Source organism: Ogataea parapolymorpha, chromosome VI, assembly GCF_000187245.1.
Source record: "Ogataea parapolymorpha DL-1 chromosome VI, whole genome shotgun sequence".
Taxonomy (NCBI): domain Eukaryota; kingdom Fungi; phylum Ascomycota; class Pichiomycetes; order Pichiales; family Pichiaceae; genus Ogataea; species Ogataea parapolymorpha.
In genome coordinates this window covers 531,622-554,785 of record NC_027861.1, presented here as the reverse complement: position 1 = coordinate 554,785, position 23,164 = coordinate 531,622, and the positions used below count along the sequence as shown (strand labels likewise).

The window sequence follows — 23,164 nt, the reverse complement described above, 5'->3', positions numbered from 1 at the left end:
TGCCGACAAAAAAAAGTTGAATTACTGTCACCATGAAGAGTTACAACATCGCGTAAGTAGACCTCTATTGATCCCTAACAGTCTAGAATGATTTCAGATTTCTTCTACCCACAACCGGGAGGCATGGAACTCCATATATACCACCTTTCGCAAAAGCTCATAGCCAGGGGACATTCTGTTGTAGTAATCACCCACGCATATGACGACAGAACAGGAGTTCGAATGTTGACCAATGGCCTCAAAATTTACTATGTCCCGTTTTTTATCATATACCGACAAACAACTTTCCCAACGGTGTTTTCGTTGTTTCCCATACTTCGTCAAATCCTGATCCGCGAGAGAATCGATATAGTTCATGGTCATGGTACCTTCAGCTCCATGTGTCACGAGGCAATCTTGCACGCCAACACGATGGGGATCAAGACGGTCTTTACAGATCATTCGCTGTTTGGATTTGCAGACGTGGGTTCGATCCTGGGCAACAAACTGCTAAAATTCACTCTCACCAACATCGGTCATGTGATATGTGTTAGCCATACGTGCAAGGAGAACACGGTTCTGAGAGCCAGCTTAGATCCCTCTTCAGTTTCGGTAATTCCAAATGCTGTTATAGCTGATGACTTCAAACCTGCAGAGGTCAAACCGTCATTGAATAAGATCACTGTTGTTGTGATCTCGCGACTGTTCCAAAACAAGGGAGCAGACCTTCTCACCGCAATTATACCCCGATTATGCTCCAGTCGACCTGACATACACTTCCTTATTGCTGGCGATGGCCCGAAGTTTATTGACTTGGAGCAAATGAGGGAAAAACACCAATTACAAGATAGAGTCGAACTAATTGGAAGCATACGACATCAACAGGTTCGGGATGTGATGGTCCAGGGACATATATATTTGCACCCGTCTTTAACTGAAGCTTTTGGAACCGTTCTGGTTGAGGCTGCTTCTTGTGGTTTGCTAGTGGTAACAACCAAAGTTGGAGGTATTCCCGAAGTCCTGCCAAATAAAATGACTGTTTTCGCTGATCCGGATGAGGAGTCACTGGTTGATGCTGTGAATCTGGCAGTGAGAAAGCTTAAAGAAAACAAAATTGATACAAGCAGTTTTCACGAAGAAGTAAAGAAAATGTACGATTGGGGCGATATCGCCAAGAGAACAGAAAAGGTGTACAACATGGTTTCTGAGAGAGAGGCTGCCTCGCTTGTGGATGTGCTAATTAAGTACTACAATTGTGGCCCTTGGGCTGGCTTACTGTTCATCTTGTGCGTGGTCGTCGATTTATTTATTCTCGAGTTTTTAAACTGGTGGTGGCCCGAGAGTGATATAGACAAGGTGAAGAAATGGCCACGGAAAAAAGTCCAGACAGGTAAATGAGCGCGTTTTCATCCCATCAAGATGTTGAGCATTTTGGTGTAGCCATTTAATGCATTTGAGTTATTTTCTGTGATTTTTGGGATCTGAAAGTGCTTAATGTTGGCAGATAGCTCATCAGCGCTCACCATCTCCTCGATATTGGTACCAAGATCCCACTTAATTGGACTAAGGTCAGGTAAAAGGTCACAGGCAAACTGTAGGTCACGGTTTTGGATAGTCCTGGAAGTATCAAGCTTGGTTACCAGCGTCCTCAGACTTGAAATTTCATTTATGAGTTGCATTTTATCTAGTCGCATAAACTCTTCGTACACTCCACGAGTTTTATCATCCCCGTAGAGTTGCAGCTTCTTGGTTGTTTCATCAAGCTGTTTCAAAATTGTTTTGTACTTTTCCTGTGCTCCCATGTACTCTTTGTTTAGTTTTTGATTCTCTAACTGTAATTCTTCAAAAGACTTAGATAGCTGTATCAATTGCAATTCCTCTGTTTGGTGCTTGCTCAACTTTGCTTGAAGAACAGAGATCTTCATTTGAAGTTCTTCAATAATCTGAGCTTGTTTTTCGCTCGCTGTATCATCTTGGACCTCTCTGTGTCCGATGAACCAACTTGTGGATGCTGGAATTTCGACAATTTCAAATTCAGGGAGGGTTAGCCTAGTTGGGGATATTCTAATCGGCTCTCCAAACAGAGTGATCTGCTCCCCAGCCCTTATTCTTTCATCTAGATCGCAAAGAGCAGCAAAGAGATCGTCTATACTTTCAAATCGAATGTTAGGCCCATTCATCAGCCCTTGCCCATTTTTCTCCAGGGTTTCGAGTGCACGAATATGACCATCGAGCTGCCCCATCAAATCCTCAATAGCAGCTTTCACGGCGCTAAAACCATACCTTGTTCCGTTCAATGATAATCCGTCCTGTAGTAGACCACTCAAAAGAAGACAATATTCAAGTTTATGGACAGCCAGCAGCATTTGCTTGAGGACCTCCTCCCTGTTCTTCACAGGACCTTCAAATGGAAATATGAGATCTTCGTGATACTCGTGTGCTTCAAGCATTTTATCAAATCTTTCCAAAAGTCCAGAAACTTGTTTCACAAGAGCAGATGGCACCTCTCTGTGATATTCGCAAGTTTTTATTATACAACCAGCTTCTAAGGCAAGACGGCCTAATGAGAAGGCGTCTCGAAGACATTGTGATTGGTGGAAATAATCATCAATACTTGCAACCTGTCCTAGTTGACTAATATTGTAATCTTCGAACTGGTGGCACAAAACTTTAAATCTCACAAGCTGGGCCATCTGCTGTAGGTTTTCTGAGCCTCCTTCAGATCTTGAAAGGAGATTCGAATACTCTTCCAAAGCCAAGTGCTCTGCTTTATGTAAGACCTGCTGTATTTCCAACTGATGTTTTAGTTGCAATATTTGAGAGTCGTGGTGCTTCAATTGAGAAAGAAGCTTTTCGGTCGATTCGCTTGAAACACCTGATTTTTCTGGTTGCGAATGCTTCTGCTGAAGTAGCTGATTAAGTTTTGCAACTTTCGTCTCAAGAGTTTTGACGTGAGCTTGTTCTTGCTCCAACTTTTCATATGCCTGCTTTATTTCAGCCCGCAATTCATTTCCTATCTCTAAATGGCTTTGCTCCAGATCTTTATCAAGTTCCAAAAGGCTTTCCAGCTCTTTTATCGCAACCTTACATTTTGAGAGTTCGTCTGTCAAGTCAGCGTTCTGAACTGTTAGCGAGTCAATAATTACCTCCGCGTCAGCTAGAGACAATACTTTGCTTTGAAGCTGGTCGTTGGATTCTTTTAGCTTGGCGAGTTCCTTGACATAATGCTCTATTTGGCCGCTGTCAACATCTCCACGCCTCACTGAGTTGACTGAGATCTCGTTTGTCTTGTCTTGCAAGGCAGCTAGCCGGTCAGAAAGTGTCATTTTTTCCATGATCTCTCGCTCCAATGATTCCTCTAAGGAAACCACAGTACTTTTTGATAATTCCAATTGAGCCATAAGATCGCTCATATCCGACCGTAGTTTCAACAACTTGTCTTCTAGGGATCTAATGATTACCTTCAGGCGAATGTCACTCGAGTTGGGCGACTGCAACATTGCAGGACGAACAAAGACACCATGTTTATCTTGTGCCTGAAAATATCTCACGCCAGCAACAGAACCATCATTCTTTCCAGCAGGTTGGTCAAGCTCAACTCCAATCCACTCACCTGGCTGGAATTGGGTCGGACCTATATATTTAATAGTTCCTTCCACACCATTCAACACCACTCTATCATTGATATTGTGCATATAAGAAAATCAAGCGATCGCGTATTTTTTTTTTAATTGAAAACAACTACCTAAATCATCATGTCGTCTCTGAAAAGCGGAAGACAGATGAAAGTTGAGCTTCTCAATGAGCAAAAACAGGAGATCAGGGAGGCTGTAAGTATGAAGAGAAGTGATCTAACCTTAGTTTACTCTATTTGACATGAATGGTGATGGATACCTCGACTACCACGAACTGAAGGTGGCCTTGAGAGCATTAGGATTCGACATGTCCAAGAGAGAGGTTCTCAACATAATAGACGAATACGATACAGACAACCGCAAGCTGATCAACTACGAGGATTTCTTCCAATACGTGGGGAATAAAATCATTGAGCGCGATCCGATAGACGAGATCCGCCGCGCGTTCAGATTATTTGACGACGATGAGACAGGAAAAATTAGTCTTCGAAATCTCAGGCGCGTTGCCAAGGAATTGGGTGAAAATCTGACAGACGATGAACTTCGGGCGATGATTGATGAATTTGATTTGGATGAGGATGGAGAAATTAACGAGGAAGAGTTCATTAATATATGTACCGAGAACTAAAATGTATTACTAGCTAAACGAGCTTCTTAATATGGTTATCAGCAAACTTGAAAGTGTTGTTGCCGTCCCCACTATTTTCACAGCCCTGAAATTTGGCGCATCGCCAAATAAAGGATACAGAAATATCCTAGACTTCTTATTCACCTTTAGTATGAAAGACGTTGAAAAGCTCGAGCAAACGGAAGTTATTGAGAGAACAATATCTGTTGATCGAGAGGGCAGACGCCCTAGCACGTCTAATGTTGTGGAGTACACTCTTGCGGCATTAACTTGCACCCTTCCCATTGCGGTTACTTTGTACCTGAGCTGGAAAGATAAGAAGTTCATGTTAACGGAGCTTTCCAAACAGGAGCTAATCACAAGATTATCGCTGTACAAATCAAAACCACCAACCATGATATTTATCAATTTTCTAATCTCCTTAGTGGGTGTAGAGAATATCCTTGGAATTAGGTCTTCCCAATTTGTTACTTTTGCATCCTTCTACTTGGTAGCCATCTGGTCACAGGCATCGATGGTGATTGTGCAAGTAGTTGGAATAGTCAATGAAATGCATCTAGAGAGAGAATATTTTTGGTCAATGACGCTTTTGACCATCGTTTTCATATCCATCGCGCTGGGGTCATTGTTTAGTCTCTACAGGGCACAATTGACAATTATGAACGATTCACAAAATGGCCTCACGCTTATGAGCTCGTTTCAGGCATGGCTCACGGCTTTTGGTTGTCTTTTCGAATTGTGCCATTATTCGACAATCAATTTCAACAATATGGTGAATTACTATTCCTTTCTCACCAACAGTCTTTCTGAACAGCGAACGCTAATATTGCTTGTCATCATACACGTTTGCGCAATCATCATAGTCGGAGCTGTCCTCCTTACAAACTTTTTATGCTGTCTCGTATTTGAGCGTGAAACTAAACCTTGGATTATGGATCAGCAATCCACTGCAATGAGAATGATGATTTGTCCGCTACTGTCCATCTCAGTTCTTCATTGCATGCAGAACGAGTGGGCGGATTTGTTCAATTCTCGATAGCTAGTATAATATAAAATAATTGCACCCGTACACCTGTAGCGATGGGTTGAAGAGATCCGGTATTGAAAAAAAATTACCCAGTGGGGAGATAAGACACCAAGTGTACTTTGAGTTGACAAGAAGGTAATAAATTCGGCGAGTTTTAGCGCATATTCTCCAACAATTGGAATAGTTCCGTGAATTCAAGTCCATTTAGAGATACAAACCTCGAGAAAACAAGCTAAATTTTCTTAAAACTATGTCCAAAATTGCTCATACCGCGAAGACTGCGTCGACCTTATTGAGGTCCTCCATTGGAAAAAACATTAGAAAAGCATCTTCTGGCGCTGGTCCAGCTACCATGACTGTTAGAGACGCTTTGAACAGCGCCATGCAGGAGGAACTGGACAGAGACCCAGATGTGTTTTTGATGGGTGAAGAAGTTGCTCAGTATAACGGTGCCTACAAGATTTCCAGAGGGCTCCTTGATAAGTTCGGCCCAAAAAGAATTGTGGACACTCCTATTACTGAGATGGGTTTCACCGGTTTGTGTGTTGGTGCTGCATTGTCTGGCCTTAAACCAATCTGCGAGTTCATGACTTTCAACTTTGCCATGCAATCCATTGATCAAATCATCAACTCTGCAGCCAAGACCTATTACATGTCTGGTGGTAAACAACCATGTAACATTACCTTCAGAGGTCCAAATGGTGCTGCTGCAGGTGTTGCTGCCCAGCATTCTCAAGATTACTCCGCTTGGTACGGATCTATTCCAGGTTTGAAGGTGATTTCTCCATTCTCCTCGGAGGACTGCAAGGGTCTTCTGAAGGCGGCTATTAGAGACCCTAACCCAGTCGTCTTCTTGGAAAACGAACTGTTGTACGGTGAGTCTTTCCCAATGTCCGAGGAGGCTGCTTCTCCTGACTTCGTTCTACCAATTGGCAAGGCCAAGATTGAGCTCGAAGGTTCAGACGTTACTATCGTTTCGCATTCTAGAAACCTGATTTTCTGCCTTGAGGCGGCTAAGGTGGTGAAGGAGAAATATGGTGTTTCTGCTGAAGTTTTGAACCTCAGATCCATCAAACCATTGGACGTCCCAGCTATCATTGAATCCATCAAGAAGACCAATCACGCTATCACCGTTGAGGCTGGATTCCCGGCTTTCGGTGTTGGTTCAGAAATCTGTGCTCAAGTGATGGAATCCGAAGGTTTTGACTACCTAGATGCCCCAATTGAGAGAATCACAGGATGTGAAGTTCCAACCCCATATGCCAAAGAACTGGAAGATTTTGCTTTCCCAGACACTCCAACCGTTGTGAGAGGTATCGAGAAGGTTCTCTCCTTGGGTGAGTTTGCTTAGAGGGGGTAATTGTAGAATTACATAAAAATATATTATATTGAATTCAACTCTATTTTCTGTCCACGCGCGCTTTAACCCTCTCGAGACTTAATTTGACGTCTCCTTTCTGGAAATGGTCAAGATTGTAGTATTTTGGAGCCAACTCTATTAGCCATTCTGGCTTGATCGCAGTAACTGTACGAATATAGTTCTTGGACGTCAGAACAAATTCGTTATAGATCAACCATTCATCTTGTTGCCCAAGAACGGTCGATGGATGAATCAGCACTTCTTGATTATCTTTCACGGTGATGTAACCTTTTCCTGCGCTCTTCTTCTTGGCGACTTGCATGAAAAACCCAGCAACCAATGCCTTGCGCAGCCTTAAATGGTGTTTTGGATTATCGTAATCGGTGTAATTAAGCTCCAAATCGTATTTCTCCATCAACTTTGAGAGCTGCCATCTCACATTTTCGGCGGATTTGAGAGATCGGTAAGACAGGAAATTGTTCTTACACCACTTGCTAATGCCAATTTCTTGTGCTTCTTCCGATTTGAAAGCGTTGTAAACATTCAAAAGTGTCAGATGATCTCCATAAGGATGAGCAAACACCTTCTTGGCCTCCTCAGCTGCAGCCTTAGCTGACTTTCCTGATGGACGAACAAAAACAGAAGGAACCGACAACATAGCAACAATCGTCAGGATGTCCTCCGAGCACTTGAACTCGGGAGAACCGATCAGCATAACAGCCAACATCGGATCCAGTGGAAACTGCGATGCCAATCGTCCCAGTGCAGTGAGGTCTCCGGCATCATCTAAACATCCCAGATAATTGAGTTCTTCCAAAGCTCTCATCATAGTTTCTGGAGCAGGGGGGTCCATGAAATCAAAATGCACAAGATCATCAATGCCTAGTTTTTTAAGTTCCAACACGGTGGAAGACAAGTTGGTTCTCAAAATTTCCGGGTAGCTCTGCTCTATAAGCTCTTTCTGAAAGGCCTCTTCTGTGTATAAACGAAAACATTTTCCAGGACGCGTACGACCAGCTCTTCCTGCTCTTTGTTGCGCCGAGGCTTTGGAGATGGGTGAAACCAAAAGCGACTCCACCCTTATTCTTGGGTTATAAACCTTTTGCTTCGAAAATCCTGGATCAACCACATACACAATACCATCAATCGTCAGGGAAGTCTCCGCAATATTGGTGGACACAATGACTTTTCTTCCTGGTTTTCCACCTGGTTTAAATGGCTGTGGGGCTGGTTCAAAAATCTTCTGCTGCTGATGAGGGGGCAGTGAACCATACAGCGGGTAGACAGAAAGCGGCCCACACCCCTCTTCCCTGATCAAGTGATCACCCTCCAAAGATATTTTCGAGCATGCATCTTCAATTTCCTCTTCACCTGTCAAAAACAGCAATATGTCACCTTCATCTTCAGTGGCATGAATTTGCAAGACCGTACGGATAGCAGCATCCAGGTAATCTCTCTGGAATTCAGGAGTGTAATAAATTTCAACGGGATAAGTACGACCAGGAACTGCCAGCAATGGAGCATCGTTGAAGTAGCTCTGGAATTTTTCGGCATCCAGAGTGGCAGACATGATGATTATTTTTAGGTCTGGTCTTCTAACGCTGACATGTTTCAAAAGTCCCATGAGAATATCAGTTGCAAGCGTACGTTCATGCGCTTCATCCAAAATTATGCATCCATATCTCTTCAAATCGTGATCCTCCATCGCCTCTCTGAGAAGCATACCATCGGTCATGTACTTCAGGATTGTCTTCTTCGATGTTTTGTTTTCGAATCTGATGCTGTAACCAACTTCTTCTCCTAGAGTCACATCCATTTCATCTGCCACTCTGGCTGCCACCGACATAGCTGCAACTCTTCTAGGTTGTGTACATGCAACTTGGGTGCCTCTCAAATGCGGCATCTCGTCATAAAGCACAAATTGAGGGATTTGTGTGGTTTTACCGGAACCTGTCTCACCAACAAAAACCATGATCTGAGTTTTATGAAAAATCTTCAGAAACTCGTCTCTTTGAGCGTGAACTGGTAATTCTCGACGAACTTTCAGGATGTCAAAGTATTTTTGCGAAAAAGGCTTACCTGTGAACGGGTTCTTCTCACCATCTTCAAGTTTCTTGGCGAATTTAGCTGTAGTCTTATTACGTTTAGAAATGTCAAATTCACCTCCATTATAGACTTCAAGCTCTTCTTTTTCCCTCATATGAGGATGAATAGCAAGTTCGTGCTCTGCTTTTTCTGCAGCTATCTGAGGAATCGACGTCTCAGTTATCTTGGAGCGCTTCTTAGGTCTTGATGATTCCCCCATTGTCTTAGAACAAAAATAATTTTTTTTTTTCAAAATTTCAAGCAAATGTAAAGGTTTAAAGTTTAATTTGAGCTGTTGGAAAGATAGACCAGACCGTGTTTCAATTTCATGTCTTCTAAATTCTTGTACCAGACATATACACTTGCCAATGGTAGTAGTAAAGTTGTCAAGGAAAGTGTTCGTGTGGTTGTTGCCAATTGCTCACTACTCTCGAACTTTCTAGGTAATGACAAACTATATGCCGATGCCCGGGCCATGTCGCAAAAGGCCAAAAAGCAGCCCCTAGATGAAGATAATCAGCAAGTGGATGAATATGACGTGTTCCAAGCAGCTCGCGAGAAATCTAAGAGTGTCAAGCAGGCTGAAAAGAAACAAAATGATATTCTAACAAACAGCAAGAGGCCTAAAAACCGAAAAAGTGACATCTCCAATAAGAGAGAGTTTGGCACCACTAGGTTTTTGAATAATGAAGATAGCTCCAAAGCCAAACCAAAGGTCATCGGCGAGGCTGAAAAGGCAGATTTCGAAATGTCACAGTCATCAGTGCCATCTTCAAGGATCAGCCGACTATTTCATTACGGAACATTGGCTGCAGGAGTTGGACTCGACGTACTTCGACAGAGCGCCGAGAGTTATGCGAAAGGTCAAGATCCCAAGCCTGTTGGATCCATGATCATGTCTCCTCGGAACATTGAGCGGATTGCTCGCAAGTTTAGTCGAATGCGTGGTGCTGCGCTAAAAATCGGACAGATGCTTTCTTTCCAAGACGCATCAGTGCTGCCTCCTGAAATCCAGCAAATCCTCCTTCGTGTTCAAAATAGCGCTCATTACATGCCGTCGGGACAGCTAGAGAAAGTCATCTCTTTTGAGCTTGGCGATGGCTGGAGAAGTCGGTATTTTGCTTCTTTTGACGATGTACCTATCGCAGCAGCTTCCATCGGACAAGTTCACCGGGCAATCACTAAGGACACCCATGAAAGGGTTGTGGTCAAAGTTCAATACCCCGGAGTGGCGGACAGCATAGATTCTGACCTTGATAATATTTTGACTCTTTTAACAGCATCCAGACTGCTTCCACCGGGATTGTTTCTCGAGAAAAGTGTCGCCAACGCAAGGGTCGAGTTGAAGTGGGAATGTGATTATCTTAGAGAGGCTCAGAATATTGCTCGTTTTGGCGACTTGTTGAAAGATGATCCTGTTTTCGTGGTTCCCAAAGTTTATCATGAACTAAGTGACGAGCATGTTTTAACGATGGAAGAAATGCGAGGTATCGAGATTATGAAGAAGGAATGGCCTCAGGAGACGAAAAACTGGATCTCATCAAATATCATGAGGTTGACGCTCACAGAAATAGCCAAATTTAGATTTATGCAAACAGATCCCAACTGGGCCAATTTCCTTTACAACGAAGAGACTAACAAGATCGAGCTTTTGGATTTCGGAGCATGCAGGGATTTTAAGAAAGACTTCATTACCACGTATCTCAACTGTTTGCGCGCCTCCGTGAAGAAAGATTATGATAAAGTCCAAACGTACTCCAAAGATATGGGATTTCTCACCGGTTTGGAAACTGACAGCATGACACAGGCCCATGTTGAGTCGATTATAGCGCTAGGCGAGCCATTTTCTCCGGTTGACAACAAGGGTTCTGATTATGACTTTACCAATCAAACAGTGACCGATCGTGTTCGCGGAAATATCAAGTTAATGTTGAATGAACGTCTTACACCACCTCCAGAAGAGACGTACAGTTTGCACAGAAAGCTCAGCGGTGCTTATCTTCTTTGCGCAAGGATGAAAGCTGTTGTTCCATGCGAGAAGATTTTTGAGGACATTGTTGGTCTAGACTACGAGTGACTGTATATAGTGAATGCGCTTCTACATGCAAGATAACTACAAATTCCAACGAACTGGCAAGACTATTTAATGGCTGTGTAAAATATTTTGCCACGATAAGATTCAACGTTCCTTGGAAGAAATGTCTATTGGGTATTCCGACCCGACATTCGGAGAGTCAGCAGCCTTTCTTCCGATGGACAGAGCAGTGAGTGGCCAAGCGCGGCCATCATTGAGACATAACTCGTCACTTTCAAGGGCCAATATTCACCGTCGAAGTTCAATTATAATGGCTGACACGGGCCAGAAAATACAGCGATCGTATTCATTCTGGGACCAGACACAGGATGAGATTGAGCTGGAAAGTCAAATAGAGAGTAACAGGCCGAAACTAGAAGATAGCAACCAAGGGTTTCAGGGTAGAGTTAAAAGCATGATTTTTTCTGACACTTGCAAAGGAGTGCTAAAGGGAGCTTTGGCCTATTTTGTTGCATCCTGGGCTGTCTACTCGACGACGCTTTCCAGTATATTAGGAAATGCCGATTCTAAGCATTTAATTTGCACAATTGTCGTTTATTTCCATCCAACAAGAACAAAAGGGTCTATGATTCAGTCTTTGATTTTCGTGATCTTGGCCCTCTCGTTTGCTTTTTCGATCTCGGTGATACTAATGAGCATTTCAGCCAAGTCATATAACATGGAAAGCCCTGAGCTCGGTTATGGTATTGATCTCGTATTCAGCTGTGCTGCTCTTGGTTTGATATCACTAACAAAACAGTGGGTCAGTAAGCCCACATTCAACACCGCTTGTTCGCTGAGCGCCATAGTCATCATTTCATGCGTCATCAAAGAAGGTAGCCAAGATGGTAGCGTTGTGCCATGGACAAAAATCGGGTCAATATTCAGAATTGTTCTAGCAGGATGTATTGTTTCGGCATTGACCTGTTATCTGTTGTGGCCAACGTCTGCTGAGGTTAAATTGAAACAACACCTGAACGAAAATGCAAATTTACAATCCCGTCTCCTCAAAATTGTATCAAGGTCCTTTTTAGGGTACGACGACATAGGATCGACCGAGACAAACGTACTGGTTGAGAAGGTCAAGTCGAGCCTCAAAAACCTGAAGAAATACCTAGAAGAAGCCAAATTCGAACTCTATTTGAAAGGAAAGGAAAAAGAATATCACTTGCTCGAAGATCTAGTGGAGTCTTGTGGAAAGCTTTGGATGACCATGGCTGGAATGAGGATGTCTGTCGAGTTCAAGTACGAGCTTCTTGACACCGGTAATCATGTTCAAACAGAGACCACATCCTTGCGCAGCTACTACAGTGAACAGTTTGACGGGAACACATCTAATGAGAGCGACTTTGACGATGATGAAGCGGTTGCAATAAATTCCAAAGACCTATTTGATTTATTTGTCTACTATCTGGGACCGTCTATCAAAAGTTTCTCGTATACTGTTAGACAAATCTTAAGTGGTGTTCCATTTAATTCAGAAAACGAGATAGAACCGGCTGTTGAACAGTACTCAAAAAGCTTGTCTTTGGCAAAGGACTTGTACAGCGAGAACCAACTTAAGGCCCTCAAGAAATTATACGAGCAAGACCTCTTCAAAACAGAGACGGACTTTGATTCCAAGGTTGATCAGGAAGAAGTGGCCGCATCGTGCGGTAACTTTTCTTTTCTGCTGTTGGAATTCTCCTCGGAGCTTTTTGAGTACTTGCGAATTTTGAAGGAGCTGAATGCCGTGTCCACTCACAATGACACAAAAAGCTTTGAGTTTTTAAAGTTTTGGAAACGCTCATTTCATCTGTCGTCCACTACTCCACGAAGAAGTACTATTAATGATATGATATCGCGAATTCAAGGGACTAATGAGGATTATAGTGCCAAAATGTCCCTGAATTATAGAGTTTGGAGAATAGTCAAAATCCTGAGAAGCGTGGACGTACAATTTGGCCTGAGAGTGGGTATTGGCTCACTGTTCATAGCCATCTTTGCATACATTGACAAGACGAAAGACTTCTTTGATGACTGGCGAGGCGAGTGGGCTCTGGTGACATTCTGCATTATAATGAATAAGTCAGTTGGAGGTACCACCATGACAATCAAGTGGAGGTTTTTGGGAACCTTTTTAGGGGCATTTACCGCCTATTGTGTTTGGGTTTTACTATACCCTAGTGCAGTACTAATGGCAGTTGTGGGATTCCTATTTTCGATTGGGTGTTTCTACATTATCATCAACTGGGAAGCAAATAATGCATTCGGTAGGTTTATTCTTCTCACCTACAATTTAACCGTGTTGTATTCGTGGACAATGGCCAATAAGGTGATAGATAAAGTGCCCGACTATGATGATGAGGGAGGAGACAACCCGATCATATTTGAAATTGCTATTCACCGTTTTCTGGGTGTTTCATTTGGAGTCATCTGGGCTTTGATCGTGACGATGTCTTTGTTCCCTAATTCTGCACGAAGCAGGATACGTAGAGGACTCTCCATTTTATGGTTGCGGATGGGCATCATTTGGCATAGTGGTCCACTTGCTTACGAGGTCGACGAACACAATGAATACAAGCTTATTGGTATAAGGGACAGGAAGACTATTCATATGATCATGTCTGAATTGGAGACGTTAGTCAAACAGGCTCCGATGGAGATTAGACTCAAAGGACCATTCCCCATAGGAATCTACGAAAAACTGCTAATTTCAACTTCTCGGATAATCGACGCTTTTGAGAATCTGAACTCCATCATCGAGATAAATAAAAAGCTTACACCTAGCGAGCACTCGGTGCTGCAAAGTTTAGCAGGTGAGATGTCAGAACTTGAGAACCGCGTGTTCCTAATTTTCTACATGTTGGCTTCGGCTATGAAGCTAGGGTTCCCACTCGCGAACAAGCCTGCCTCTACCGAACATTCAAAAGAGCGGATGCTCGCTAAAATGAGCGAGATTCGCAAACGAAGTACCTCAGAAAAACAGGTGTTGTCGGACGAAGATTTTGTCCTACTCTACACGTACAACCTGGTCACAAACTCAATTACCAATGAGTTAGATGTTCTTTTAGGACTCGTGGCAGATTTGTACGGTAGAGTTTCTGAGGAAACACTCGAGTTATGAAGGACTTATTGAGATCGCTGCCATTTCTAATTTACGTGTCGCCAAGTAATTTATGTTTTCATTTACGCAAAAATTGTAAACTATTCTATAAAGATTCGGAACCTATAGCTACAGTGTATTCACTAAATTCAACTTACAGGCGACGGTACATTTGTCATCACACATTGACAACAGCAATCTAGGGCATATTTTATAAATAATGGTTAAATCGGCAAATGAAAGAGCCGTGCCTTCCGTGGTTGTGGATCAGGTAGATAGCTCTTATAATGAAGAAGATGACCCAGATTACACATCAAATGGAGCATCGGAAACTTTTGATGAAGAGGAAGGTGATACGGAATTAGAGTCCGAAGTAAGTGACACAAACCCGGGAGATCTTTCTTCTATATCCTCGGACTTTGAGAACATGGATAAGAAACCCATCAAACAGTTCTATCCGGTGCAGGATTCCCAGTACCAAAGCACCGCAGACATACTTTTGGAAACTCACAAACGTTTCAAGAACCTCATACACAAACACGAGGTGCCGCGCAAATTATTTCACGTCTCCATCGGATTCATTACACTCTATTTATACACTATCAATGTCCAGACTCCAATGTTGATCAAACCACTAGTGACGGGATTTCTATCAGTGCTATCACTCGATCTTTTGCGGTTTAGATCACAAACATTCAACCGACTATACTGCAGTGCGGTCGGCTTTTTGATGAGAGATAAGGAAATTAATACTTACAATGGCACCTTGTGGTATCTACTTGGGTTGAGCCTAGTTTTCCAAACGCAAAAGAAGGATATCGCTGTCATGGCGGTTCTGCTCCTAAGTTGGTCAGACACTGCTGCCTCTACGTTCGGTCGTCTATACGGTCACTTGACACCTAAAATCACCAAGTCTAAATCCCTTGCCGGATCAATTGCAGCATTCATTACAGGTGTCGGATCGTCGTACTTGTTCTACGGATATTTCGTGCCAGCATACCCTGAGGTCAACTATTACTCCGAGTTCGCATGGGAGCCCTCAAAGAGCTATCTGAGCCTACATACCCTTTCATTTTTGTGCGGATTGGTTGCATCGGTCAGCGAAGCTCTTACTATATTCAACTGGGACGACAACTTCACCATTCCGGTGTTTTGCAGTGGTTTCCTATGGGCGGTTCTCAAGTTTTCTGCTAGAGACTAACTCTGAGACGTTTCTACAGTAATAATATACAGCAAACTCTGTATGTGGCCAAATTGGGTAAAATAACGTTTGTACTGAAGGCTTTCAGGATTTTTCGAACTCGAACATCCCCAATCGTTGCGAATTCCTTCAGATGAACAATTTTCTTTCAATTGACCTCATGACCTTACGCATTTGAGAAAGAGTTGATAGCGTCCTGAAGCATACAGAAAATGTCAAAGGCACATTCACGATCTGAAACGTCGACTCGCTCCCAAGCAAACTTACAGGCAACACGTCGCATATTGAAGGTGAAACTTTATTTTATTCATAAATTCTAACAATTTTCTTAGTGAGTGACTCAAGGGAACATTCGTAAAACAGAGGCAACTCGAGCAAACATGATGATTTAAGGTCGATATGCTTTAGACGAGAACCTTACAATAACTGGCTGCTCGCTCAATGAACGTATTTAATCCTTAATTTAAGATTGATCATCTGAAACCGTTATTTCGGAGTCATAAACAGTCCAATCAGCATTAGAATGCTAGCATTGACGCCATTCTCATCAGTGATTACTCATCATCGATGCTAGTCTTTGTTGATGTCCAGCACAATACATGAAACTGGTAAAGTTTGATTAGGCCTTTATTCAAGACAAAAGTCATTGAAGTTAGGAAGTACAACCAACACCTTTGGTTCGCTCTTATTTTGCTCTAATATCTTCAGGAGCCTTGAATGCCCAGCATACGAGAGACATTCCTTTCAAAAATCTAAGAAGCTTCCGCACAGTACAGGTTCTAATCTGCTTGTTTTTACTAAAGATGATCTGGAGCTCAGTGCTTATCAACTGGGCATTAGCACTCAATGGCAAGTCGTACAAATAATCTCAATCGTATATGGTCATAATTCTTATCATTTCAGCAGACTGAAATGACTTACTTTGGTGCCTTTGTAACTCAAAATTTGCCTTACCCTAATAATCATTGTCTAAATGATCATAACTTTAGCCAGGTGTATCTGATTTAGTCGACATTTTTGCGATGTGGGCCCTTGCCCCATGTATTCTATTTATATTAGTGAGGTACATGCACATGCTCCACGAATTTACGTACATATTAGACAAAAATCATCTGCGAGCACCCTTCAAAAATCGTTAGCAGACTTTCTCAGATCTTGTTTCAAGATTTCATCCAACATGCCAGAAGCGGCAGCAACCAATCCCAAAAATGGAGGGGATGGGTCCAAGACTTTGGAAATGTATTCTGGGTGGTACTGAGTAGCAACGAAGAATGGATGATTTACAAGCTCCAGAATCTCCATTCTCTCCGCCTTTTCATCTTTTCCGACAAACTTCATCCCGTGTTTCTCAATAGCTTCGACCATGGCTGGATTAATTTCGTATCTGTGTCTGTGTCTTTCCAAGACAGATTCTGCACCACCATAGAGCTTTTTGATGATAGAAGATTCAGCAGTGGAATCGAAACACGTTGGTCTAAGGCCCAATCTCATGGTACCTCCCATGTTCTCCTTGTCAATCTCAGGCATATAAACAACAGCTGCTTGTTCATCAGCGATCTCCGGAACAAATTCAGCGCTGGTTGCACCTTCGACATGCAAAACATTTCTGATGAACTCAATAACAGCCACTTGCAGTCCAAGACAAACACCCAGATATGGAATATTGTTTTCTCTCGCCCATTTAGCAGCAGCAATCATTCCCTCAACACCTCTAGTACCAAAACCTCCAGGAACCAAAATACCATCAGCTTTACAAACCAGCTGCCACGCAGAATGGAAGTCAGCCTTGTTCACCAATTCAGTTTCGGGTTCCAAATTGCCCGACTCCACCCAGACAATTTCCAGTTTCTTGGAACATCTCATTGCACTGTGTTCGAGCGACTTGATCACAGATAAATACGAGTCATGTAAATTAGTGTACTTTCCGACAATTGCAATGGTGACTTTCTCGTAGGATCTATCGTGCTGTGTTGTCAGCTCAACCCAGTTCTTGTATAACTCCTCACCTTTGGCAACCATCAGGGGAGGAATGTGCATTTTGTGAAGTTCTAACCTCTTAGTCAGATAATTAATCATTTTTTGCTCTTTCAAAATGAGCGGAACATGGTAGGTAGAGTTCACGTCGTGAATGGCAAGAACCTGCTCAGCACCAACATGGCAGAACATCGCGATCTTGTCGATCGTGGGCTTTTCCAATTTGGAAGAACATCTGCAACCAATCATATCTGGAGAAAGACCAAGAGATCTCAGATCTTTAATTGCAGCTTGGGTAGGCTTCGTCTTTTGCTCGCCATGAATCACTGGGACAAGCGACACGTGAATTAACGCAAAGTTTTCATGTCCGACTCTAAACTGGAATTGTCTCAGGGCTTCAACGAAGGGAGCAGACTCAATATCACCAACTGTTCCACCCAATTCAATGATACAGACATCTGGTTCCATTCCAGATGGATCAACAGGAATTCTGGCAACACGCTCAATCCAGTCCTGAATGGCATTAGTGATATGAGGAACAACTTGAACAGTTTTACCCAAGTAGTCACCTTTTCTTTCCTTTTGAATCACAGCAGAGTAGATCTTGCCTGTGGTAATATTGTGGTCTTTAGTGAGAGAAATACCCAGATATCTTTCATAGTTTCCCAAATCAAGATCCACTTCTCCACCATCATCCAGAACAAAGCACTCCCCGTGCTCTAGAGGAGACATAGTTCCTGCGTCGATGTTCAGGTATGGGTCAATTTTGATAGAGGTGACTCTTAAACCAAGAGTTTTCAACAGCATACCAGTGGAGGATGCCAAAACACCCTTTCCAATACCTGAGATAACTCCACCAGAAACAACGACGTACTTCATGATAATCTTGTGTGGTCAGAACTTTAGGAAGAAAGACTATCAGATGAAACCAAAAAATTTTTAAACATTTTTTTTCTCTTTCGACGCGACACGGTGCGTCTATCGACTTTACTTATCACTAAATTTGACCCCAGCTATTTTACCGTTATCGTCTTTCATGATTTGCGCTCTATCTGTCTTCACTAATACGTTCAAAACCTTTATTAGGACCGTTGGGTTCATTCCATAAAATTCCTGGGTTTTTGCCAGGTCACCCTTGCGTAATTCGTACAATGTCAGCACGGTGTTGCTCTGCCCTGTAATGTCAATCTGAGAGTTAGTATATTTGACAGAGATACACTTACCCATTCAAAAATTATGTTTGCCCACTCCTCTAATGTATGCCAATAGACGATGATTCCGTGCTTGTGATTTTTGGGATTCACCCATTCGGCTTTCTCTTTGGAGATCATTTCGTTATAAATTTCCATAATGAAGTCACTTTTTAGGCTTCTGTCAATCTTATTATTCGTAAAAAGAGACTGCTTGGTCACTTCTGCGTAGTCGTCATCATCATCTTCGTCCTCAGGATCTACGTGGTCCAGCGTTGAGTCTCCTGACTCCCCGTTCAATGATAATATCCAGATCTTGTTGAATCTGCAGTAATCTAATATCAGTTGAATCCAGTGGGACTTCTGTGTTTCCAACGTTTGACTATGTACCTGCTTAGTAAAAAATGGAGGAAAATCATATATCGAAGGAAACTTGAACGACATGAGGAATTTACCAAATAAAAAAAATTAATCTATTGTGACAAAATAGTTTGTTTATCAAACTACGCGACATGGCTTCATTGGAAGACGAGCACGCCCAAGTTTACAGACAACTGGTATCAGTGATAGATCAGCTGCTAGTGGCAACGAAGAGGGTCAAATTGGAAGAGCTTCCGCAGACGATTGAGAAAGAGTTCGATGAAGCGTTGCACAAAATGCCAGATCTTCAACTGGCTCATCTGCACGCAGAAATTCTCAACAAGGATTCAGAGGAGACGGTAAATTCATTTCTGGAGAAAATGCTGAATATCAGGCTTCGCATAATAGAACAGCACATGATAACATATCCCATACTGCGCGCTATCCACACTGAAACTGATTCTAATATAGCCAGACTAGCAAAAGAATGCGACACGTCCAATAAGTCTCTTATGGATGAATTAAACAAAAACGATAGTATTCATAGTTTCCTTGATGGTACAATCGCAAATGTGAACGAGAGCCTTGGAGGGCTTCGTGAATTGGTACAAAACTATCTAAATCTGGTGGAGGAAAATAAAAACCTCTCTTTTCAAAATAAAATTAGAGAGGAAGAGCAGATTCCGGAACTGGAGCGGTTGAAAGAAAGATATACTCATCTTATAAAAAAGAACCTAGCCTTGAGCAGTTTCAATATTAGTCTCATATCTTCACTTTCCAAATCTGATGTGTACAATGATTCATATTTGCGCGAGACACTGCTATTTTGTGGTGATTACGATGATTACAAGCTTGAAGAATAGATATTGATCCAAGCATGATTTATGTCTATGTACATTAGAGACCTATATTAACAAAGAGTCTGTTGTTAACAATCTCCCAATTGATACAGTTCCAGAAGTTTTCTAGGTAATCGGCTTTACCGTTGACTCCATAATCCTCGATGTAGGCGTGCTCCCATACATTGCAAACCAGTAGGGGAACGGTATAGTCTTTAATTTTCCGACTTAATCTATCCTTGTTGGAAATGAGTTTTTCGAAGTCCTCAATGCTGATGGCGCCATTAAGGTCGGAGGATTGGTTTCTGCTGTACAAGTATGGGGTGCCATCATTGTTGCAAGAGATAATTTTAACCGTTTTCTCCTGTGTCTCCACAAGAAAAACCCATCCATTTCCAGTCAGTGTATCAGCGGCATACAAGAAGTCATTTCTGAGATTTTCTAGTGAGCCAAATGCTGTGGTGATATGTCTTTCGAGACGCGATTTGAGCGCCGGTGGATCAGTAGAAGCGTCCTGCAGTTGTTCGAAGAACAAGTGGTTGTTGTGAGATTGCGAGGCGAAGTGGAACAGTGGGCCTTGTTCGGGTTTTTTCGCAGTGGCCAGGGTGATAGCTAATGGCGTTCTTGTCTCGTGCTCGGTTCCAATGGTTTTGAAAGTGAGATTGGTGGTCAGATACTTCTGGTAGTCTGTCCAGCTCGTTTTGTACTGTTTTGGAGACATCAAGCCCTTGATTCCATCTTGTGACCACTGCTGGTGGTTTTTGAGCCTGGGAACCAGGTGAATTCCCCTCGAAAACACTCTAGACAAATGCATCCTGAAGCTGGCGATGAGGAAGCTTTGAAAAATTTTAGAGCCTTGAAAAAGGTAGTGCGGGAGAAGTAAAAACTCCAATATAATCAAAGGCAAAACAATATGTGGTCTCCGCTGATACGCTCAGTAAAGACAGCAGCTAGGCAGTGGAGAGGCAACCGCTCCAGTATTCGGAGCAGCAGGTGGTATAGCGGCCGGTATGGGATGAGAAAGATGACCGGTGGCTATGGGACAGAGGATTACTCGCGATCACCGTCTCACACTAGCTATGTGCATACACCCAATCCCGGAGGAATCATCAGTCACTCAGACCCTTTGGCCTCGATATTGTCACAACCCACCTTGGTTATACAACGACAAATTGAGTACATGAATTTGTTTCTGGGATTTGAGCAGGCTAATAGATACGTTCTCATGGATTCGATGGGCAATCAGTTGGGTTGGCTTTTGGAGCGCGACTTTGGGTTCACCAAAGCAATAATGAGGCAAATATACAGACTTCACCGTCCGTTCACTGTGGACCTCCTAGACAACTACGGCAACGTTTTGATGACTATCAAAAGACCGTTCAGCTTCATCAACTCTCACATCAAGGCCTTTCTTCCAAATGTGATAGACTCCCGCTATCCTGATGGGGCATTAATTGGAGAGTCTGTTCAGAGTTGGCATTTGTGGAGACGAAGATATAACTTGTTCAAAGCCAGTGGTGACGACGCATTCGACCAGTTTGGAGCCATTGACTCTGGTTTCTTATCCTGGGAGTTCCCCGTCAGGGCAGAGAATGGAACGATATTGGGCGCTGTTTCGAGGAATTTTGTTGGATTTGCAAGAGAACTTTTCACTGACACAGGCATTTATGTGATTCGAATGGATCCGTTGAGCTTCCAGGGGCTGGAAGATTTATACTACCCCGTTTCTGAAAAAGGAATGACTCTCGATCAAAAGGCAGTTTTGCTAGCCAATGCCGTGTCCATTGACTTTGACTACTTTAGTAGACACAGCTCTGGACCTGGGGCCGGTTTGATGTTTTGGGAAAGCGAATAATGTAAATAGACTACAACTGCGGTAAAGAATTTAATGGGAGTTGAATTGATCAACTATACAAAACTTCGGGGACAACCCATTCCATATAAGACACTTAAGAAGAGAATCCAATGACACCACAGGCTGGTCTACCACCGGCATTACCAGTCTTCAAAGAGTCTGGGTGGCCACCCTTACCCAAGTCATCGGTACCAGAGTGAACAACGACGGTTCTTCCCAAAATGGAGTTCTCACCGAAAAGCTTGATCAGGCTGTCCTGCTTAGCACCCTTGGCAACTCCATTGGCGTCGGTAGTAATGTTACCAAGGTCACCAACGTGTCTCTCGGAGTCTTCTGGTGCACCGTGGTTCTTGCCGAATGGGTTGAAGTGTGGTCCAGCAGAAGTGCAGCCGTTAGTGTTGTCACCAAATTGATGGATATGGAAACCTCTCAGAGCGTTTGGATCGTTACCGGAAATTTCCCATGAAACGGTGGTTGGTTCAGACTCGGAAGCCTGCTCAAAAGTAACAATTCCCTTAACAGTAGAGTCTCCTCTCACGACAGCGACTGCATTGTTAGCAATTGGCTAATCTTCTTCCTACTTACCAGCTTTGACCATTTTCGTTAGAAGTTTAAGAAACTGAGATTGTTCGGAGTCTTAAATATTCTAGAGCTATCTTATTGGTGGCAATTACTAATTTGCACTACCCGCTGACATAAGGAAGGAAGAAAGGCAAGTTGCGCAAAGGCATGACAAACCCCCAAAATTCAAAAACCAGTTTCGAATACCATAAATCTTATCAACACATCTTATCAATTATATCGTATCTATACAAGAGATTTATGGGTCCTTTTAAGCCGTTGAACAGAGATATTTGCTCATCGTAATATTTGCTCAATCCAAGTTCCATTTTCTATTATTTTTCAGGCTGTGCTATTAAAGTCCGAAATATCCCAATTTGGGATAACTGTGATCATTTTCCATGAGATCGTTATTACACGGATTGCTATTTCTGTGTGGTGTGGCACTCGCCTCACTTGTAGAGGTGGATGACTCGAATTTTGAAAACCTAGTTTTCGGTCAGCCGGGCAAATACTCGTTTGTTTACTTCTACGCTCCCGGATGTAAACATTGTCAGGAACTGGAACCCCATTTCGAACCGCTAGTGGACTTATATGAGGGCACTAGTCTGCAAATATTTAAGATTAATGGCCGTACGAACAAGAGAATCCGTGACAAGTACAAACTTTTCGGGTATCCCACACTCAAACTCTTTTCTGCCCAAGGAGATGATATCGGAGCGTACACAGGTATTCGGACTACCTCAAAGATGATCGAATATCTCGAAGATGCGACGGGTATTCATCCCATATACCCACCAAGAACCGTTGTCGACGTATCACCGGAGAATATCGACCAAGAAGTGTTTGAGAAATTACAAAACGACGTTATGCTCGTTTTTTACGCTCCGTGGGTCGAGCGTTGGGAGAATGCTCACAACTCTTTTTACGAAAGGTTAGCTCAGTATTACAAAAATGAGGTGAAAGATGGAACACTATTCAGAGCGGTAGATGTTTCCAAGGCCGAAAACAACGCTTTGCTGGCACAATTCAAGGTTGCAAAGTATCCTACTCTTTTCTATTTCCCTAAAAATCGTCAAGACAATGATAAACCGTTCAGATTGGATCACGACGTGGGTCCAGAGGAAATTGTTGAGATGCTAATGGGATCGGATGCGGGGCAAAGAGAATTTTCATTGGTAAGCAGCTTGGACTTTACTGAGGTTGAGGAAGAGACCAAGGACGCCGATGTGGACGTACAATATCGCGATCTTTGAAGGTACCTGGTGCAAGGAGGCGGTCGATAAATTGTATATTTCTGATAGAAAAACA

The 23,164-nt window shown here is 42.8% G+C and overlaps 16 protein-coding genes across 16 annotated transcripts; 10 read left to right on the top strand and 6 right to left on the bottom strand.

The window, feature by feature from the left end:
• Positions 1-32: 32 nt before the first annotated feature.
• HPODL_01426 (Phosphatidylinositol N-acetylglucosaminyltransferase gpi3 subunit) lies at positions 33-1,377 on the top strand (the record flags this gene model as incomplete). Its single annotated transcript, XM_014077936.1, has 2 exons — positions 33-52; positions 87-1,377. The coding sequence occupies 2 exons, from the start codon at positions 33-35 to the stop codon at positions 1,375-1,377; spliced, it is 1,311 nt and encodes a 436-aa protein (XP_013933411.1).
• Positions 1,378-1,385: 8 nt separating this feature from the next.
• On the bottom strand, positions 1,386-3,674 carry HPODL_01425 (CAP-Gly domain-containing linker protein 1; the record flags this gene model as incomplete). Its single annotated transcript, XM_014077935.1, has 1 exon — positions 1,386-3,674. One exon carries the CDS (start codon positions 3,672-3,674, stop codon positions 1,386-1,388), a length of 2,289 nt encoding a protein of 762 aa, XP_013933410.1.
• A 60-nt stretch (positions 3,675-3,734) lies between these two features.
• HPODL_01424 (Cell division control protein 31) lies at positions 3,735-4,242 on the top strand (the record flags this gene model as incomplete). Its single annotated transcript, XM_014077934.1, has 2 exons — positions 3,735-3,809; positions 3,841-4,242. 2 exons carry the CDS (start codon positions 3,735-3,737, stop codon positions 4,240-4,242), a joined length of 477 nt encoding a protein of 158 aa, XP_013933409.1.
• A 31-nt stretch (positions 4,243-4,273) lies between these two features.
• HPODL_01423 (uncharacterized protein) lies at positions 4,274-5,281 on the top strand (the record flags this gene model as incomplete). The annotated part of the gene is made up of 1 exon (XM_014077933.1): positions 4,274-5,281. The coding sequence occupies one exon, from the start codon at positions 4,274-4,276 to the stop codon at positions 5,279-5,281; it is 1,008 nt and encodes a 335-aa protein (XP_013933408.1).
• A 238-nt stretch (positions 5,282-5,519) lies between these two features.
• HPODL_01422 (Pyruvate dehydrogenase E1 component subunit beta, mitochondrial) lies at positions 5,520-6,620 on the top strand (the record flags this gene model as incomplete). Its single annotated transcript, XM_014077932.1, has 1 exon — positions 5,520-6,620. One exon carries the CDS (start codon positions 5,520-5,522, stop codon positions 6,618-6,620), a length of 1,101 nt encoding a protein of 366 aa, XP_013933407.1.
• A 49-nt stretch (positions 6,621-6,669) lies between these two features.
• On the bottom strand, positions 6,670-8,934 carry HPODL_01421 (Pre-mRNA-splicing factor ATP-dependent RNA helicase PRP43; the record flags this gene model as incomplete). The annotated part of the gene is made up of 1 exon (XM_014077931.1): positions 6,670-8,934. One exon carries the CDS (start codon positions 8,932-8,934, stop codon positions 6,670-6,672), a length of 2,265 nt encoding a protein of 754 aa, XP_013933406.1.
• Positions 8,935-9,042: 108 nt separating this feature from the next.
• HPODL_01420 (serine/threonine-protein kinase COQ8, mitochondrial) lies at positions 9,043-10,791 on the top strand (the record flags this gene model as incomplete). Its single annotated transcript, XM_014077930.1, has 1 exon — positions 9,043-10,791. One exon carries the CDS (start codon positions 9,043-9,045, stop codon positions 10,789-10,791), a length of 1,749 nt encoding a protein of 582 aa, XP_013933405.1.
• A 268-nt stretch (positions 10,792-11,059) lies between these two features.
• Positions 11,060-13,894, top strand: HPODL_01419 (Protein required for ubiquinone (coenzyme Q) biosynthesis and for respiratory growth; the record flags this gene model as incomplete). Its single annotated transcript, XM_014077929.1, has 1 exon — positions 11,060-13,894. The coding sequence occupies one exon, from the start codon at positions 11,060-11,062 to the stop codon at positions 13,892-13,894; it is 2,835 nt and encodes a 944-aa protein (XP_013933404.1).
• A 199-nt stretch (positions 13,895-14,093) lies between these two features.
• HPODL_01418 (CTP-dependent diacylglycerol kinase 1) lies at positions 14,094-15,074 on the top strand (the record flags this gene model as incomplete). Its single annotated transcript, XM_014077928.1, has 1 exon — positions 14,094-15,074. The coding sequence occupies one exon, from the start codon at positions 14,094-14,096 to the stop codon at positions 15,072-15,074; it is 981 nt and encodes a 326-aa protein (XP_013933403.1).
• Positions 15,075-16,199: 1,125 nt separating this feature from the next.
• HPODL_01417 (CTP synthase) lies at positions 16,200-17,927 on the bottom strand (the record flags this gene model as incomplete). The annotated part of the gene is made up of 1 exon (XM_014077927.1): positions 16,200-17,927. The coding sequence occupies one exon, from the start codon at positions 17,925-17,927 to the stop codon at positions 16,200-16,202; it is 1,728 nt and encodes a 575-aa protein (XP_013933402.1).
• A 108-nt stretch (positions 17,928-18,035) lies between these two features.
• Positions 18,036-18,682, bottom strand: HPODL_01416 (uncharacterized protein; the record flags this gene model as incomplete). Its single annotated transcript, XM_014077926.1, has 2 exons — positions 18,036-18,236; positions 18,272-18,682. 2 exons carry the CDS (start codon positions 18,680-18,682, stop codon positions 18,036-18,038), a joined length of 612 nt encoding a protein of 203 aa, XP_013933401.1.
• A 68-nt stretch (positions 18,683-18,750) lies between these two features.
• HPODL_01415 (uncharacterized protein) lies at positions 18,751-19,461 on the top strand (the record flags this gene model as incomplete). Its single annotated transcript, XM_014077925.1, has 1 exon — positions 18,751-19,461. The coding sequence occupies one exon, from the start codon at positions 18,751-18,753 to the stop codon at positions 19,459-19,461; it is 711 nt and encodes a 236-aa protein (XP_013933400.1).
• A 34-nt stretch (positions 19,462-19,495) lies between these two features.
• Positions 19,496-20,251, bottom strand: HPODL_01414 (Superoxide dismutase; the record flags this gene model as incomplete). The annotated part of the gene is made up of 1 exon (XM_014077924.1): positions 19,496-20,251. One exon carries the CDS (start codon positions 20,249-20,251, stop codon positions 19,496-19,498), a length of 756 nt encoding a protein of 251 aa, XP_013933399.1.
• A 201-nt stretch (positions 20,252-20,452) lies between these two features.
• On the top strand, positions 20,453-21,292 carry HPODL_01413 (uncharacterized protein; the record flags this gene model as incomplete). Its single annotated transcript, XM_014077923.1, has 1 exon — positions 20,453-21,292. One exon carries the CDS (start codon positions 20,453-20,455, stop codon positions 21,290-21,292), a length of 840 nt encoding a protein of 279 aa, XP_013933398.1.
• Positions 21,293-21,386: 94 nt separating this feature from the next.
• Positions 21,387-21,890, bottom strand: HPODL_01412 (Superoxide dismutase [Cu-Zn]; the record flags this gene model as incomplete). The annotated part of the gene is made up of 2 exons (XM_014077922.1): positions 21,387-21,838; positions 21,878-21,890. 2 exons carry the CDS (start codon positions 21,888-21,890, stop codon positions 21,387-21,389), a joined length of 465 nt encoding a protein of 154 aa, XP_013933397.1.
• A 364-nt stretch (positions 21,891-22,254) lies between these two features.
• On the top strand, positions 22,255-23,109 carry HPODL_01411 (uncharacterized protein; the record flags this gene model as incomplete). Its single annotated transcript, XM_014077921.1, has 1 exon — positions 22,255-23,109. The coding sequence occupies one exon, from the start codon at positions 22,255-22,257 to the stop codon at positions 23,107-23,109; it is 855 nt and encodes a 284-aa protein (XP_013933396.1).
• Positions 23,110-23,164: the final 55 nt, after the last annotated feature.